The sequence below is a fragment of the Zalophus californianus genome, chromosome 8 (assembly GCF_009762305.2).
Source record: "Zalophus californianus isolate mZalCal1 chromosome 8, mZalCal1.pri.v2, whole genome shotgun sequence".
NCBI classification, from domain to species: domain Eukaryota; kingdom Metazoa; phylum Chordata; class Mammalia; order Carnivora; family Otariidae; genus Zalophus; species Zalophus californianus.
The window spans coordinates 15,968,479-15,983,428 of NC_045602.1; the positions used below are offsets into that span (position 1 = coordinate 15,968,479).

Sequence of the window (14,950 nt, forward strand, 5' to 3'; positions counted from 1 at the left end):
CCTAAACAAAAAAAGGAAACCCAAATATTGAGCTGTGTAATAAAGGATAAAAGCCCCCAGTCTCTGTAGTCTTATGGTTTTTCCCTACCAAATGAAAGCAATTCACGGCCAGCCATTAATATATGTAACAACAGCAAAGAAAACTGCCTCCAAATTACAAAACATACATTAACAAGGGACTTGTGGAATATCCAGCTGGTAATCCAAACTGAAATTATTTTCTAAAGAAATGGCATGAGACACTTAGTACTGTACAAAAAGATCATGAATGCCGAAGTACTCCAGGGTGCCTGTACCTTCTGTCCATATCAAGATATGTTCTTTCGGCCTCTTCAAACCTGCCGAAGTACGCAGCAACTTCGGCCTGCTTCATGGACTCACTCTGCAGGTGGCCCAGTCGCTTCACAAACTTAATGCCTTGGTAATCTTTGCAGCGTACAAATGCTTGCTCTGCAGTGTGCAAATCCAGGTTCTGAAGAGCTGCTTCAGCCAGTAGGCGCCTGTATTACAAAAGAAACAGAAAAGCTTATTGCAATTACTGATAAACAAGTCTGAACCAGAATTCAATTACTATACCTATTGTTTCTAGTCAAACTGGTGGGAAGCGATAAACACATTTATACATGTTTCACTTAATATTATGCTCATTTTGAGTACTTCCACATTTGAAATGAATTTCTGTATTTTAAAAAGAAGAGCAAGAATGGGCACCTACCCTCCCATGAAGGCTACCACGAGAGTGGGGGACAATAGAGCTGAAACTTTAAAAAGCATACACCAATCATTTGAGGAAGACTTTTTATTTTTAAATACCAAAGTCGGGGGTGTGGATTGTCCTCTATGAATTGAGATGCATCTTCAATGCCAACCTTCTCAATCAGTGCTCGACTATCTCGCAAGGACCGAATCTCAAAGTTAATTATATAATCCTTGTTTGGATGTTCAGGATTCTAAAAGTAAACATGAAAAGAAAGTCAAATGGCTGCCTTTAGAGTACGTGTTTCTTTTTTACAGTAAAACAGACGCGTGCACACACACACACAACTGTCTCACCTTGTGAACAAAATGGGAAGAAAAGCTATTCCAATGTGTGGGTCTTTCAAGGCCTCTGGAAAACACCCACAACCCACCAGTTAAGTTCCTCCTGAGGCTATGAGGCTGCCCATGGGGAAAAGGCAGTGGTGGAAGAAGGGGTCTCTTACAATTATGCAGCCTATTTTCCCTCAGCTTAAATGTCATGTTCCCAGGAGCTACTATTCTCTTCTTGCCCAAAGGGCTGTGGATTCCACCAGAGCAGAAAACACGTGTGCAGGGGCCTCTACCCCCTCACTCCTTAATCTATTCTTTCCTTGCCAGGGGCAATGAAACTGTTGTTCCTGGTACTGCTGGGCAGCAGACAAGCAAATAAAAGGAAAAGGGCCAGTTTTCATCACCTCTTTCCCTTTCTTAATTTTGCAAGCTGGCCCCTCCAAAAAAAAAAAAAAATTTTTTTTTGAAGGCCAGCCTTGCAGGAAAGAGCTAGCTAATGGGCAAAGAAAAGTTATAATGGACTCGCCAATATCCTACATATTCCAAGCAAAGAAAAAGTGAAGCACACGAGAAAATTAGAGAAAACAGCAATGGCTCCCACAACTGAGCTGCGCGTGTCCCTCCTCACCCTGCAACTAAACCACTGCATTCAGAAGCTAAAAAGTTCTCCAGGAAATCCCCGGCACAAGGTAGAAAGTAGTATGGAAAGAGCATGAGGTTTGGATTCAAGCAGACCTAAGCTTCAGTCCTATTCCATTGCTCCCTGGCTGTGTGACAACTCTTTCTAAAACCTGCTATACACCCCCTCCCAGGCCCACCCAGGAAGCCAAGGTCATCTTCCCCAGATAGAAACCCAATCATGTCACTCTCCTGCTTTACGCCCCAGTGACTCCAGGACGTAGTCCAAACTCCACAGAAGGCACACAAGGCCTCTTATAACCTGGGCCGACCTACCCCATGACCATTCGCCTTCTCCATTTCTGCCAGTGCTACCAATTACATACACACAGCAGTTTCGAAGCCAGACGGCTTAGAGTCAAATCATGTCTCTGCCTACTGCTAACTGGGTGTCACTGGCAAACTAGTTTATCTCTCCAAGCCTCACATTTTTCATCTGAAGAAATGAAGATAATAATCAAACTTACTTCCTCGAGTTGTGAGAATTAAATGAGATCAAACAGTTAGCACAATACCTGGTTGTGCTACTCACATTACTCACAGTCTCAGAACTGACCCAATGCTCTTTCGCTGCAGACCTTTGAAGAGATACATCTGCCAAGTGAACTACAGCACCCCCATGCCTTGTCTGGTTGCTGAATTTCTTGTCTATCTCCCCAACTCCTCTACTTGAGGCCAGGAACTGTGTCTTACTGACTGCCAGTAAACATTTCCTGAGTCAATGAACAGATGAACATTTTACTCACTAAGAGCCTTCTTCATCTAAAAATGAGGTCTGTGTAGTACCTACCAGGCATGGTTGTAATGACAAATGAACAATGACATACGATGACAAATGACAAATGAACACCTTCTATGAAAGGTACTATGTAAAGGTAAATGTAAATTTAGTAAATTCCTTCCTTTTCCTTTTGCATTCTTTCTGCTCTAGTCCTCCAAGAAATTTCTCAAGGAAAAAAAAATAGGTTCATAATAAAAGGGCTACAATTTATACATCAAACCAAAACATGAAAACATGCTACAAACTGCAACTTCAGAAATGTAAAAATCTACTATTCTAATTCCATAAAACTGGATGAAGTACACAGAAAAAGTAAATGCTTTGTATAAAATGAAGGTAAAACTCTTTTCAATATATTCTTAGAGAAAGAAATTCTCAAAAGATGGTCAATGAGGGCCAAAGTAGAGGTTCAAAAAGATATCCGGCATCAGAAATGGATTATTTTATAAAGTCTGAAAAAAAATAGGATAGTGCACCTGAAAAAAAAAGTTACTCAAGTATCCTAGAACTACAAAACACTAAATTGTCAAATATTTCTTCAGTTCCTCTGTTGATAATATAAAAAAATGACAACAACAAACAACTAGCTACCATTTTTTGAGCTCTTGATCTTAGCACTGTGCTGAGTGCTTTTTACGCATTACCTTATACAACAACAATCCTGGAAGATAGGTACTGTTATTATCCCCATTTTATAGAGGCAAAGAATTGAGGCTCGTGAACAAGAAAGGAAAATGAAGCTCAAAAAGGTGAAGGAACCTGTCTAAAAGTGGTGTAAGTGACAGAGCAGGGTCTATCCATATTCCTAACAGGGATACTGCACTGCCTGGTGAAAAAATAAATCCCAGCCAAGCCAGCAACAGAAATACAATTGCTTTTTAAGAATTACCTTCAGTATCTCATCCAAAAGAACAGATTTAATTTCTAAATCCTCAAAGTTACAAATATATCCAGAAGTCTGAATGGGCTCCTTTAAAGATAAAAACAAATGATATGTTAAACTGTACAAAATTTTCCTTCCTTTAATATATGATCTTATATTTTATTATCAACATTTTCAAACCAAGAGAAAAGTAGAAAGAATCTCATTAACACCCATATGTCCATCATCTACATAATTATTAACATTTTGCTAAATATGCTTCAGTCAACTTTTTGGCTGAAATATTTTAAAGTAAATCAAGTAAATTTACAGATATCATGAAATTTCACCCCTAAATATTTCAGTACATATCTCTAAAAGATAAAGATGTTCTTAAAAAAAAAAAAGATGCTCTTTACATGGCCACATTACTATTATTATGCCTTACATAATCAATATTAATTCCTAATAGCATCTAATATCAGTCCAATTTTCTCAATCCGAAAGTGTCTGATACCACTAGATAATTCTTATTCATACAATGCAATATTAAATTTAATTCTTAATAAAACTGACAAACACTATATTTGTATGTAAGTACATACATCAAAGAAATCTTGTACCATACTGAAAAGTCCATCCTATGTAACATTAGCCAGAGAGCATTCCTGATAGATTTTCTATATAAGAAGACTTAATTTGGCAATATGTAAATATACAAGTCTGTTACAGGTCTGTCTCTCATCCTGATATTATGCAGGCTTATAGAAATACAGTGTAGTAAATGCATATTACAATGTAAAATAGCTGCCCTAAATCCCTAGTAGAAAGTTAGGTATAAATATTAGGTAAACAAAAAGAAATAAACTCTCAATATACTTACTACCTCCAAGAACACTGTGGAAAGGATAAGTTAATGTCTGGTAATGGAAATAATACCAGAATGTAATTTTTTTTAGATATGTGTGTATATGTATATCATGAAACAAAGTAAGCAAAATCCAAAGGAAATAACATATTGAATTTTTAACTCTGAAACTTAGTTCTTCATGATAGAAACTACAAAAATTACAGTAGGAAGATACTAAAAAGATGGAAATTACAGGTAAAAATTGAATCAAATTTAGTTTTAGTATGTCAAAGTTTAAGAATAAAGCTCTTGGGGGAGCCTAGGTGGCTCAGTCCTTAAGCATCTGCCTTCGGCTCAGGTCATGATCCCAGCGTCCTGGGATCGAGCCCGGCATCGGGCTCCCTGCCCCGCGGGAAGCCTGCTTCCCCCTCCCCCACTCCCCGATTGTGTTCCCTCTCTCACCATGTCTCTCTCTGTCAAATAAATAAATAAAATCTTTAAAAAAAAAAGAATAAAACTCTTGTATACACATTATATGTGTTTATTGAGTCTTAAAGTGATGATTTTCTTTTAAAAAGTAAAAATTGTTGATTATATGAGAAAATTTTTACAAAATCCCTTTATTTCTTAAAAAAAATATACTATGCAAAGGCAAATAATATGCCTTTATGAGCAATGAACACACAGAGAGAATCAGAACAAAATTTAATTCAAAACGAAATAATATATGGATATATTTCTTTAAATTATAGAGGCATTTTGTACACCTGAATTATTTTGATACTACATGTATCCAAATATACCTGTACAAAAATGTTTGCCATTAGAAAATTGTTTTATATTTGGCTAGATAAAAACAAAGCAAGGTAGCCAAAAAATAAAGTCATAAAAGATGATGCGTGGATAAAAGTTATACCAAAAATAAAGAGAAAGTAAGAAAATACAGGGAGGAGGAGAGACCAAAAAATTTAGAGTTTCCAAAATAACCTATTGGCACGTAAGTAAATATGCAAATATTTGTGTAATTCAGATTTTAAAAAGTCAACTTCTGCTTGATCTCAACTAATTCTCTTTATTTTCCAAAATTCACTAGATATCCATCCACATTTCAACTGAATATGAAGTTTTAGACCAGTGGATGACAAAAGCAGGACACAGTATGCAAGAAATTTATTTTTATCAAGAAAGTATTTAAAACTTCACCAATCTATATTAAGTACTCTTATTCAGTACAGAAGTCAGAAGGTCTCATAACATGTGCAATATAGCATAGGTACTCTGAAGTACTTATCCCCTCAATTCTAGCACACTGTGACATACTGAAGTTTGTACATACCTAGCTAAGTGGACTTAGGGATTATAGTTTCTAATTTTTAGCTAACCCTCATAAATTTGACTGTAGTTTCAAAATCCTCCTGCAAAGAATTTGTGAATTACTGGAATACCAATAATGCAAGCACAAGCAAACAAGACAAGGTAGAACAGTCACTTCCCTTACTCCTCGCACAGATTCCGAGGTTAGCCACATTACAAAGTGAAAACAATGACAGTCTAATCGGGTCTGACAAAAAGTTAGTTAAAAAATGGAAATTATCAAGAAGACTATTTGAAACATGGGACCTATACTAAGTTAATAATTCCACACTCTATAAAGTATGCATTATGTTTGAGACACTAGCTAATGGTAGCATGAACCATAACACCATGACATTTTTAAAATAAAGTTTACTTCTTGTTATTTTTTTCTCATTCTTTTTAAAATTTCTATTTCAGGGACATGGTTCATAACGTATTAATATGGTAGGTCATGTATATAATTTCTAATAAATAATTATGCACATATGAAGGTATAGATACAAAAGTTTGGAAACCCCTTGTTTGGTAAAAAAGCGTATAAAAATGAGAGGGTGAGTGACAAAAATATGACATATGAAAGGAATATGAATATGAAATAGCATCAATGAGAGGGAAGATTCAAGAAAAAGACTAGAAAAGTGGAATCAGTACCTTGAGAGGCTCACTGGAGATAAAAATGATCAAGCAGGGAATATCAACATTAAATACTCATTTCCAAATTCTCAAAGAAAGTGTGCTTTATCAGTGAATTACAACTTCACATACAAATGGCACCCTTTTTTCACATATAATCTAAAGAAAACTTTACAACTTAAAGAAAGGTATGAATCTAGAATTCATAACAACACTCAAATGGATAAAAGTGTATTCAGTATTAACTGTCAAATGACAGCCTATCTCCTGAATAATAAAAGAATATGATGCCCTAAAGCAGCCCCAGCAAATTTGGTTTTGAAGTGTGTATTCCTTACATGATCAGTCAATAAGCAGCTACAGGAATGAACAGCAGAGTAACTAACCAAGCAGGGATCACAGCCAGCCAGCGTCCTCATGAATGAAAAGAACAGCAGGGTTTATAAAGAAATCCAGTCAGTGGTAAGGTTGAAAGAAATTCATCTAGCGCTAAATCCAACAGAAATTGAACTACTCGCTAAGCCAGAAAACAAACTCAAAAGAAATTAAAAAAAAAAAAAAAAGGCTGTTCTGTTAAAACTACTTAAGAAGCACTTTGCACCAGGCCAAGATGTCTTTTCCCCTGGTGCTAGACTGAACGTGTGCTACACACACATTATGACCAGCCAGGCACAACACTCTCACTCATCCAGGCATATGATTTCTGACTTAGAGCACACAGGGCCAACGACAGAAAAGGACCCCAACATTCAAAAAGTATTCCTCTCCCATCCTCACAGTTATCCTGTGGCTACCTGTCAAATTTTCACACTTGTTTTGTGCCAAGCATCAAATTTCTCTTGGACCCTTGATAGAAGCCCCTGCTTACAGGTTAAATGCAACAGCCCTAATTGCCTTTCCTCTAAAACTAACTCAGGAACTAAAAATTACTAAGATCCTTAAGACTCCTGAAAGCTTTAACAAAGCCTTTGAGAGCAATTTATATCAGGTCATTTCCCAACCCAAAGATCCTGAGTAGAGCCAAAATGGGGAAATGTGAAAATAATTTAGGATATTAAAGGGACAAATAGTTTACCACTAAATAAATTACTCTAGAAGATCTTTGGCACCCCAGGGGCCCAAGCATACAATTTCTTTCCAAAAAGGAAACTGTAAATCCACACATCAATTAATGACATACAGCAATTATCAACTTATCTATTATTCACATTTGTTGGGTACAGCAAGCATACAAAAAATTCCAAACTGAAAATCCATTAAGTATTCAAAAATTGTATAAAAGATTTATTTCAATGATGCTTTGATTAGGCTACCACTCAAATTATTTTGAATTTCCTAAACACAAATGCTAACAGTTGATGCAGAGCAGACCAAGTGACAGGAAAATTCCAAGCTTAAAAATTAGCTGATGTGAGATGCAAGAAGAAAATCAAAATACAACTTTAAAATTAGTGAGCAAGGGGCTTCCTGATACTCCAGAGAGGGTAGATTAATCAGTCCACACTTGCATATTCATAAAATTATCAGAGTGAGAAAGACCAGGATTCGTGACTGACAGAGTTGGTATGAATATAAATAAGACCAAGGAAGCACAGATTAAGGTGGACAGAGAGGCAAAAGAGAATAAAAGCACAAAGCAATTTCAAAATCACATTTCTTTGGTTAGGTTGTTTTAAGCAATTTTGGTAAATGTTACTACTGATTTTCTTTTTTTCTTAACTTTGACAAGGGAAAAATAAAGACTATATATCAGAGACCATGGCTCCATCTTTTAAAAAGAACAGATAAATGCTTAGGAAGTGCCTTTCAGAGAAAGCAGAGAATATTTAAAGAATCGGTATTAAGACATTTAAGACAAATATGTTACAATTCCACAGAGATGTTTCTATTTATTTTCAGAAATTCATGCAACCAACAACCAACAATCCTCTTAAGGAAACAAAAGGGAAATAGCCAGGTTTCGATATGTCTCATTATTTATGTACTGCTAATGCTCCTTTCTTGTGTTTACCTCAGGATCCAAGTTTCTGAAAACATACATTCTTGTCTTCTCCATCATTGCAAACAAATCTGGATTATCTTTGGCCCATTTCATATCCCAGACATCTTTCCGCTCCAATTTTAACAACTCGCCAATGACTTGCTGTCCTGTGCTGTCTGTTACCCGAGCATCCAAGTCAAAGAAAGTTAGAACTCCTGAGATGTCTATGATAGCCAGACGACTACAAATAATGACATTGGAGAAGGGAAACAAAATTGTAAAATGATGATCAGCAATCACAAATATAATTACCTCTTACTGTTCTTCTGCAAAAATCAGTTCATCCAAATCTGGGAAGAAGGCAGAAATGGCTTTAAAGAAACAACTGGTTTTAAACAAATTTTTACAAATTTGATAGAGAAGACATGGACTACTCTCCATTTTGCTTCCTTGTGAGGAAAAAGTATCCAAAGGAATTAAAGCAACTGACATGCAAACAATTTAAAGTGTTACATTAGAATTTCTATATTTTGCCCATTTAGAGAAAAACATCTAAACACAGTATAAATACAACTATCTACATATAAATATAGTATAGTAAAATCACACTGAACTATAAGTTTAAAACAAATACCCATTTGTATTTATACAAATGTATTTATTGTATTTATTACATAAATCCAACAATCCCAACTGATAACTTCTAAACCCAACAACTACATGAGGAGAATTTTCAGACTTACCTAGAGTTGCAATTCAAGGATAACTGGCAGGCTCGACAATTAAGGGAATATTTTTGAATTAAACCAACATTAGGAAGACTATACCTCTGAATGGTGCCAGATTCACGACCCTATGGAAATTACTTTTGATTATTAAAGCATATCTACATAATAAAATTAAATACAAATACAGGTCTGTCTATATGCTCATACATTTGTTTCCAAAACCAAAGTGATGGTGTCATAACTAACTGCCAATTCTGATACTGAATCACATTACTGATTACATATGTATCTCCTAATTTAATTAAAACCCTTTTAAAAGTGGCTGAGGGTGATCTAATTTTTTTCATGTAGCATTCAAGAAAGAAGTCAGAAACCTAGCTGTTCCATAATACATAAATGCTTACATCACAAGGAAAAAAATAACAAGGGTTATTTACAGTTGTTGTCTAGGTTAATATGCAGGGTACATGAAAAGCTAAAATATAAAGCACTTATTGAATTAAATTTCATATATATGAAGAATTTAAGATCACCATATGAAACAGTTGTTACTGAAAGTCTATATATTTCATCTATAGCTACCTATCTGATACTAGTTAGTGGGGAAAGGGAGATGATCAGAAAGCAGTGATACAATGAGTATTAGTTTAAATCGGTCTAAAAATGAAACAGTACAGGGGCGCCTGGGTGGCTCAGTCAGTTAAATGTCTGCCTTCGGCTCAGGTCATGATCTCAGGGTCCTGGGATCGAGCCCATTGGGTTCCCAGCTCAGTGGGGAGCCTGCTTCTCCCTCTCTCTCTGTCCCCCGGCTCATGCTATCACAAATAAATAAATAAATAGATAGATAGATAGATAAATAAATAAAATCTTTTTAAAAAAATTTTTAAATAAAAATAAAACAATATAAATTACTATGCAACTCTATGCAAGCCTTAATGCTGACAGATCAACAGCTGGTATAACAATCAGGACAGAACTGTGGTTTCCAAACCCTCTGTGCCTCTGGTCATGGCAACGGGACAAAGCAGAAGGCTCCACTCAGCCAATCTTTCCTTCCCTTTTTAATCAGAGCGGCATTGTTTTTGCAGCATGATTCTCAAGAGGGGCCTACCAGAAAGACTGTAAGGGTGAGGGAGAGAATATTTTTTAATGTATAGAAGGGAAGTATGGGTTTCAGAAGATTTACCATATTGGAGTATGAAATAAGATTTTGTTTTTGAAGAAAGGGGTCCTGTGGCTTCAAAGGTTTGAAAAAGTAGTCATTCTAAAACCTTCTACATTTCTCTGTCAAATAAATAAATAAAATCTTTAAAAAAAAATAAAGGGGGGGGCGCCTGGGTGGCTCAATCGTTAAGCATCTGCCTTCGGCTCAGGTCATGATCCCAGGGTCCTGGGATCGAGCCCCACATCAGGCTCCCTGCTCAGCAGGAAGCCTGCTTCTCCCTCTCCCACTCCCCCTGCTTGTGTTCCCTCTCTCACTGTCTCTCTGTCAAATAAATAAATAAAATCTTTAAAAATTAAAAAATAAATAAGTAAATAAAACCTTTTACATTTCAACGGCAAAAAGAAGTTTTAAATGCAGAAGGTACTTTCTCCATTAAAACTTCTGGCTGGTAGATAAAGGACTAGTATCCAAAATCTATAAAGAACTTATCAAACTCAACACCCAAAGAACAAATAATCCACTCAAGAAATGGGCAGAAGACATGAACAGACATTTCTCCAAAGAAGACATACAAATGGCCAACAGACACATGAAAAAGTGCTCAACATCACTCAGCATCAGGGAAATACAAATCAAAACTTCAATGAGATACCACCTCACATCAGTCAGAATGGCAAAATTAACAAGTCTGGAAACAACAGATGTTGGCGAGGATGCAAAGAAAGGGGAACCCTCTTACACTCTTGGTGGGAATGCAAACTGGTGCAGCCACTCTAGAAAACAGTATGGAGGTTCCTCAAAAAGTTGAAAATAGAGCTACCCTATGACCCAGAAATTGCACTACTGGGCATTTACCCCAAAGATAAAAATGTAGTTATCTGAAGGGGCACCTGAACCCCAATGTTGATAGCAGCAATGTCCACAATAGCCAAACTATGGAAAAAGCCTAGATGTCCATCAACAGATGAATGGATAAAGAAGATGTGTGTGTATATATATATATTATACACACACACACACACACACACACACAATGGAATATTATGCAGCCATCAAAAAAACAAAAACGAAATCTTGCCATTTACAATGACATGGATGCAACTAGAAGGTATTGTGCTAAGCGAAATAAGTCAATCAGAGAAAGACAATTATCATATGATCTCACTGATATGAGAAATTTGAGAAACAAGACAGAGGATCATAGGAGAAGGGAGGGGGAAAATGAAACAAGATGAAACCAGAGAGGGAGACAAACCATAAGAGACTCTTAATCTCAGGAAACAAACTGAGGGTTGCTGGAGTGGAGGGGGGTGGGAGGGATGGGGTGGCTGAGTGACAGACATTGGGGAGGGTATGTGCTATGGTGAGCACTGTGAATTGTGTAAGACTGATGAATCACAGACCTGTACCTCTGAAACAAATAGTACATTATATGTTAATAAGAAAATAAAAACACAAAACTTCTGGTTGTTATTAAATGGAGTACGTTTCTTCAGGTAGACTCTGTCATTTAGGAATTATGTCAATTTTTGTGATTGATATGAGTTGCATGTTATTTTTTTCTGCAAATATCAGAAACACAACACAACAACAACAACAATAAAAAACCCTGCCATACAGCAAAGAACCTAAAAAGAAAACAAGAGGCTCTATAAGACAAACTGCTATAAAAATCCTAATGAGGAAAAACAAATATGACATTCTTAAGATTTTGTCCCCTATAAAATTTCTAATGGCTAAAGAACATAACTAGAACTGTAAATACACACTATTAAGGCTCTGATTACATAATTCAAATTCAATGACTCCACCAGCATTACTATATTAAACATTTAGTTCTAAAATTAATATTTTCATATGTCAGAGCTCAAGAAAAGACACTGTAACATTGATTTTATTTGAAAATTTTGCCCTAGACTTCTTCACTTTACTGGTTAGCAAACACACCACCTCTTCATTTTGTCTTACGAAAGTAGCTGAGCCAAAACCCTTCTCCAACACAAAATAGCAGGCCACATAGAGGAGGAAGCTTTCAAAGACCTGCTACCACCACCCAATCCACCCTGCACGTGCGAACCCTTGTGTGGCTCCTTCAACCCAGTGTCAAACTCTCCCCAGCGGGCCACTATTCTACCCATTTTATAAACAGGTATTTTTGCAAATGCTTAACAATTTGTGAGGCAACCTTTAAAACTTTCTTATTTCTTATGTTGGACTTTAGTAAGTTAGGTGCCCACAAGATGATATTCAAATCCAAAACATATTACTTGACTCTATTTTTATAATTTAAACAATTATTATTTATAAAATCAGTTTGTTTCGAACTTACCACAATCAGTGTCTTATCAGATGCAGTTATGGCACAAATCGGATCCCGGGTGCCCTAAAATAAATCATTATTCTTTAACAAATATTTATTGAATGACTAATCTGGTATAAGGTAGTATGCAATTCACCAAGAAGAATATTCCAATATATTTATTAACTTAACATTTACTTAATGAGCACCTACTATGTGCTAGACACTGAACAAAGCACTGGAGACATGCAGATAAAATCTTTCCCCTCAGGGATTCCTCAAAAGCCTACTGAGGAAGACAGGGAGCCCAACACCTGAAGACAGTACAGTATGATACAAGTAGAGGTGCGCTCAGGAGTTGTGAGAGCAACAGGAAGGAACATCTCACCCATACAGAAGAAGGCAGGGAGGCAGAAACCTGAGCTCAGTCATAAAAGAAGAGACAGCGGAAGGACAGACAGCCCTTTGCCAGAATGAGCAAGGGGAAGTCGCTCGGCACTGCAACAGCCTGGATGGATCTCAACAGCTTATAAGCTTATTGCAAAAAAGCCAATTTCAAAAGGTTACACGTTACAGGATTCCTTTCTTTTAAAAAATTCACAGAGTGACAAAACTAGAGATGGAAACAGATTCGTGGTTGCCAGGTGGCAAGGATGGGGTGGAGAGCAAGTGCAAAAATGGAGAATTGGCATGAGGCACATCCCTTCCTGATGGAAAGATGACATAAAACTATGTGCATACGTGTACTTGGAAGAACTAGTGAAAACTGAGTAAGGAATCGGGTGGGAGTCCAGTTAACAGTGTCATTACCAATATCAATTTCCTGTTTTTGATATTATCCTACAGTTATAGATGTCACCGCTGAGGGAAGTGGAGTAAAGAGGTTCTATGTGCTATCTGTGCAACTTCCCGTGAGCCCGTAATTATTTCAAAAAAGAAAAAAAAAAGCAGGCCAAGAAAAAACGTTTTCAGAATATACATTTTTTAAAGAATTACTAGAATAAGATGCTAAAAACAAATTCTCAGATCTCAAGATAAAGTTAGAGTATTTCAAAATTTACAGATATCAACATTTGCTGGCAATAATAAGATCACCTACTTGAATGGCTTTACTATAATCAAGCACCCCATCCACTGATCCAGAAGGAGTATCATCAACATGATAAATTCTGGGGGAAAAAAAGTGAGAATTTCAAAGATGGTCTAAGTACAGGTTATAACATTTCATAATCTCTAAAACAATTAAAAGTTTGGATGATGCCAATTAACACTATTATGTAACATAAATGTCCTGATTATTTTAAAGAGTTCTTGACACAGCTCGATCCCATAAAGGTAGAAACTACCTACCGGGTGTTTACTAGTAATGCAAGTGATATGTTCCTAACAGTTATGCCAAAAACGTATTTGAACATTGAATCACATATTTCCAATAAATTTCATTAAGCCCCAACAGATATTTTACCTTATTCTGCAAATGAACATCACTCAGAATAAACTTCAATACCCTGTTTCTGTTATTTCTCCATAATTTCCCTTCTATCAATGTGCTTAATAAAGGTAAAGCTTAAATGTATTTGGGAAGCTCTAATTAACGGAATTTTTGTTCTGAAATAAAGAATAATTCTTGGGACGCCTGGGTGGCTCATTCAGTTGAGAGTCTGCCTTCGGCTCGGGTCATGATCCCAGGGTCCTAGGCTCGAGTCCCGCATCAGGCTCCTTGCTCTGCGGGGAGCCTGCTTCTCCCTCTGCCTGTTTCTCCCCCTGCTTGGGCTCTCTCTGACAAATGAATAAATAAAAAAAATCTTAAAAAAAAAAATCATTCTTATGTTCCCTGTGTTGTGAAGATGCACTATTTTTGGATTTCCCCCATCTGATACCTTCAATATAATACTATTCATACCATAGCATCTCTACTACTTTACTTGTCTCTCCTACCAGTTGAGGAGTTTCCTGGAGGCAAAGACCGTGTCTCCAGTGCCTAGCACAGTGCCACACGCTGTCAGGTGCTCTGTGTCTGCTGGAAAAATACTAAAATGAGTGAAGGTGAATAGGGAGGATACATCATAGAGTAGCTATGAGGCCCTCACAAACTACTTAATCTCTCTGAGCCCCAATTTCTCCATGTGGAGAATAAGGGCAACCTTTTTCAGGGTTTTTTAAGAGGCATAAATAAAATGATGTTTGTAAAGCACATATGCCTGATCATCAAGAAGTCATAGATAGAATACAGTCACAAGAAAATCAAGCCATTTTCTGTCTTTAAGAGATCATGAAATTTTATCATTGTTAAATTGAAATCATAATTGTACTTTCATCAATACAATGAGATCAAGTGTTAAACAGAAATGTATTAAATGCAGAAAGAAAATGTATTAAAAAAAGAAAATAATAAATTTAGAGGTACCAGGTTTCTGCATTTTAATACATTTCTATTAAGTATATCCAGCTACTATTATTATTCTACTTAGTTATCACAAAATAAAAGTCAAAGGTCAGAATAGGCGGTCTCTCAAGATCATGTGACCATCTTCCCTCTCTTAAAACAAGGAGGGTGCTACAAGAAAGGCCAATCTGAGTAAGCATTT

General features: G+C 36.4%; 1 protein-coding gene across 2 annotated transcripts in view; it reads right to left on the minus strand.

Moving 5' to 3' along the window:
• Nucleotides 1-14,950, minus strand: part of WDR35 (WD repeat domain 35) — a 57,398-nt gene that overhangs the window by 10,814 nt on the left and 31,634 nt on the right. For both annotated transcript variants that reach the window (XM_027622129.1, XM_027622130.1), the window contains 7 exons: nucleotides 13,462-13,531; nucleotides 12,393-12,446; nucleotides 8,914-9,023; nucleotides 8,201-8,411; nucleotides 3,378-3,458; nucleotides 814-950; nucleotides 297-500 (listed from right to left, as the gene is read on the minus strand). In XM_027622129.1, the coding sequence (XP_027477930.1) occupies nucleotides 297-500; nucleotides 814-950; nucleotides 3,378-3,458; nucleotides 8,201-8,411; nucleotides 8,914-9,023; nucleotides 12,393-12,446; nucleotides 13,462-13,531 (867 nt within the window). The remainder of the gene's footprint in view (nucleotides 1-296; nucleotides 501-813; nucleotides 951-3,377; nucleotides 3,459-8,200; nucleotides 8,412-8,913; nucleotides 9,024-12,392; nucleotides 12,447-13,461; nucleotides 13,532-14,950) is intronic.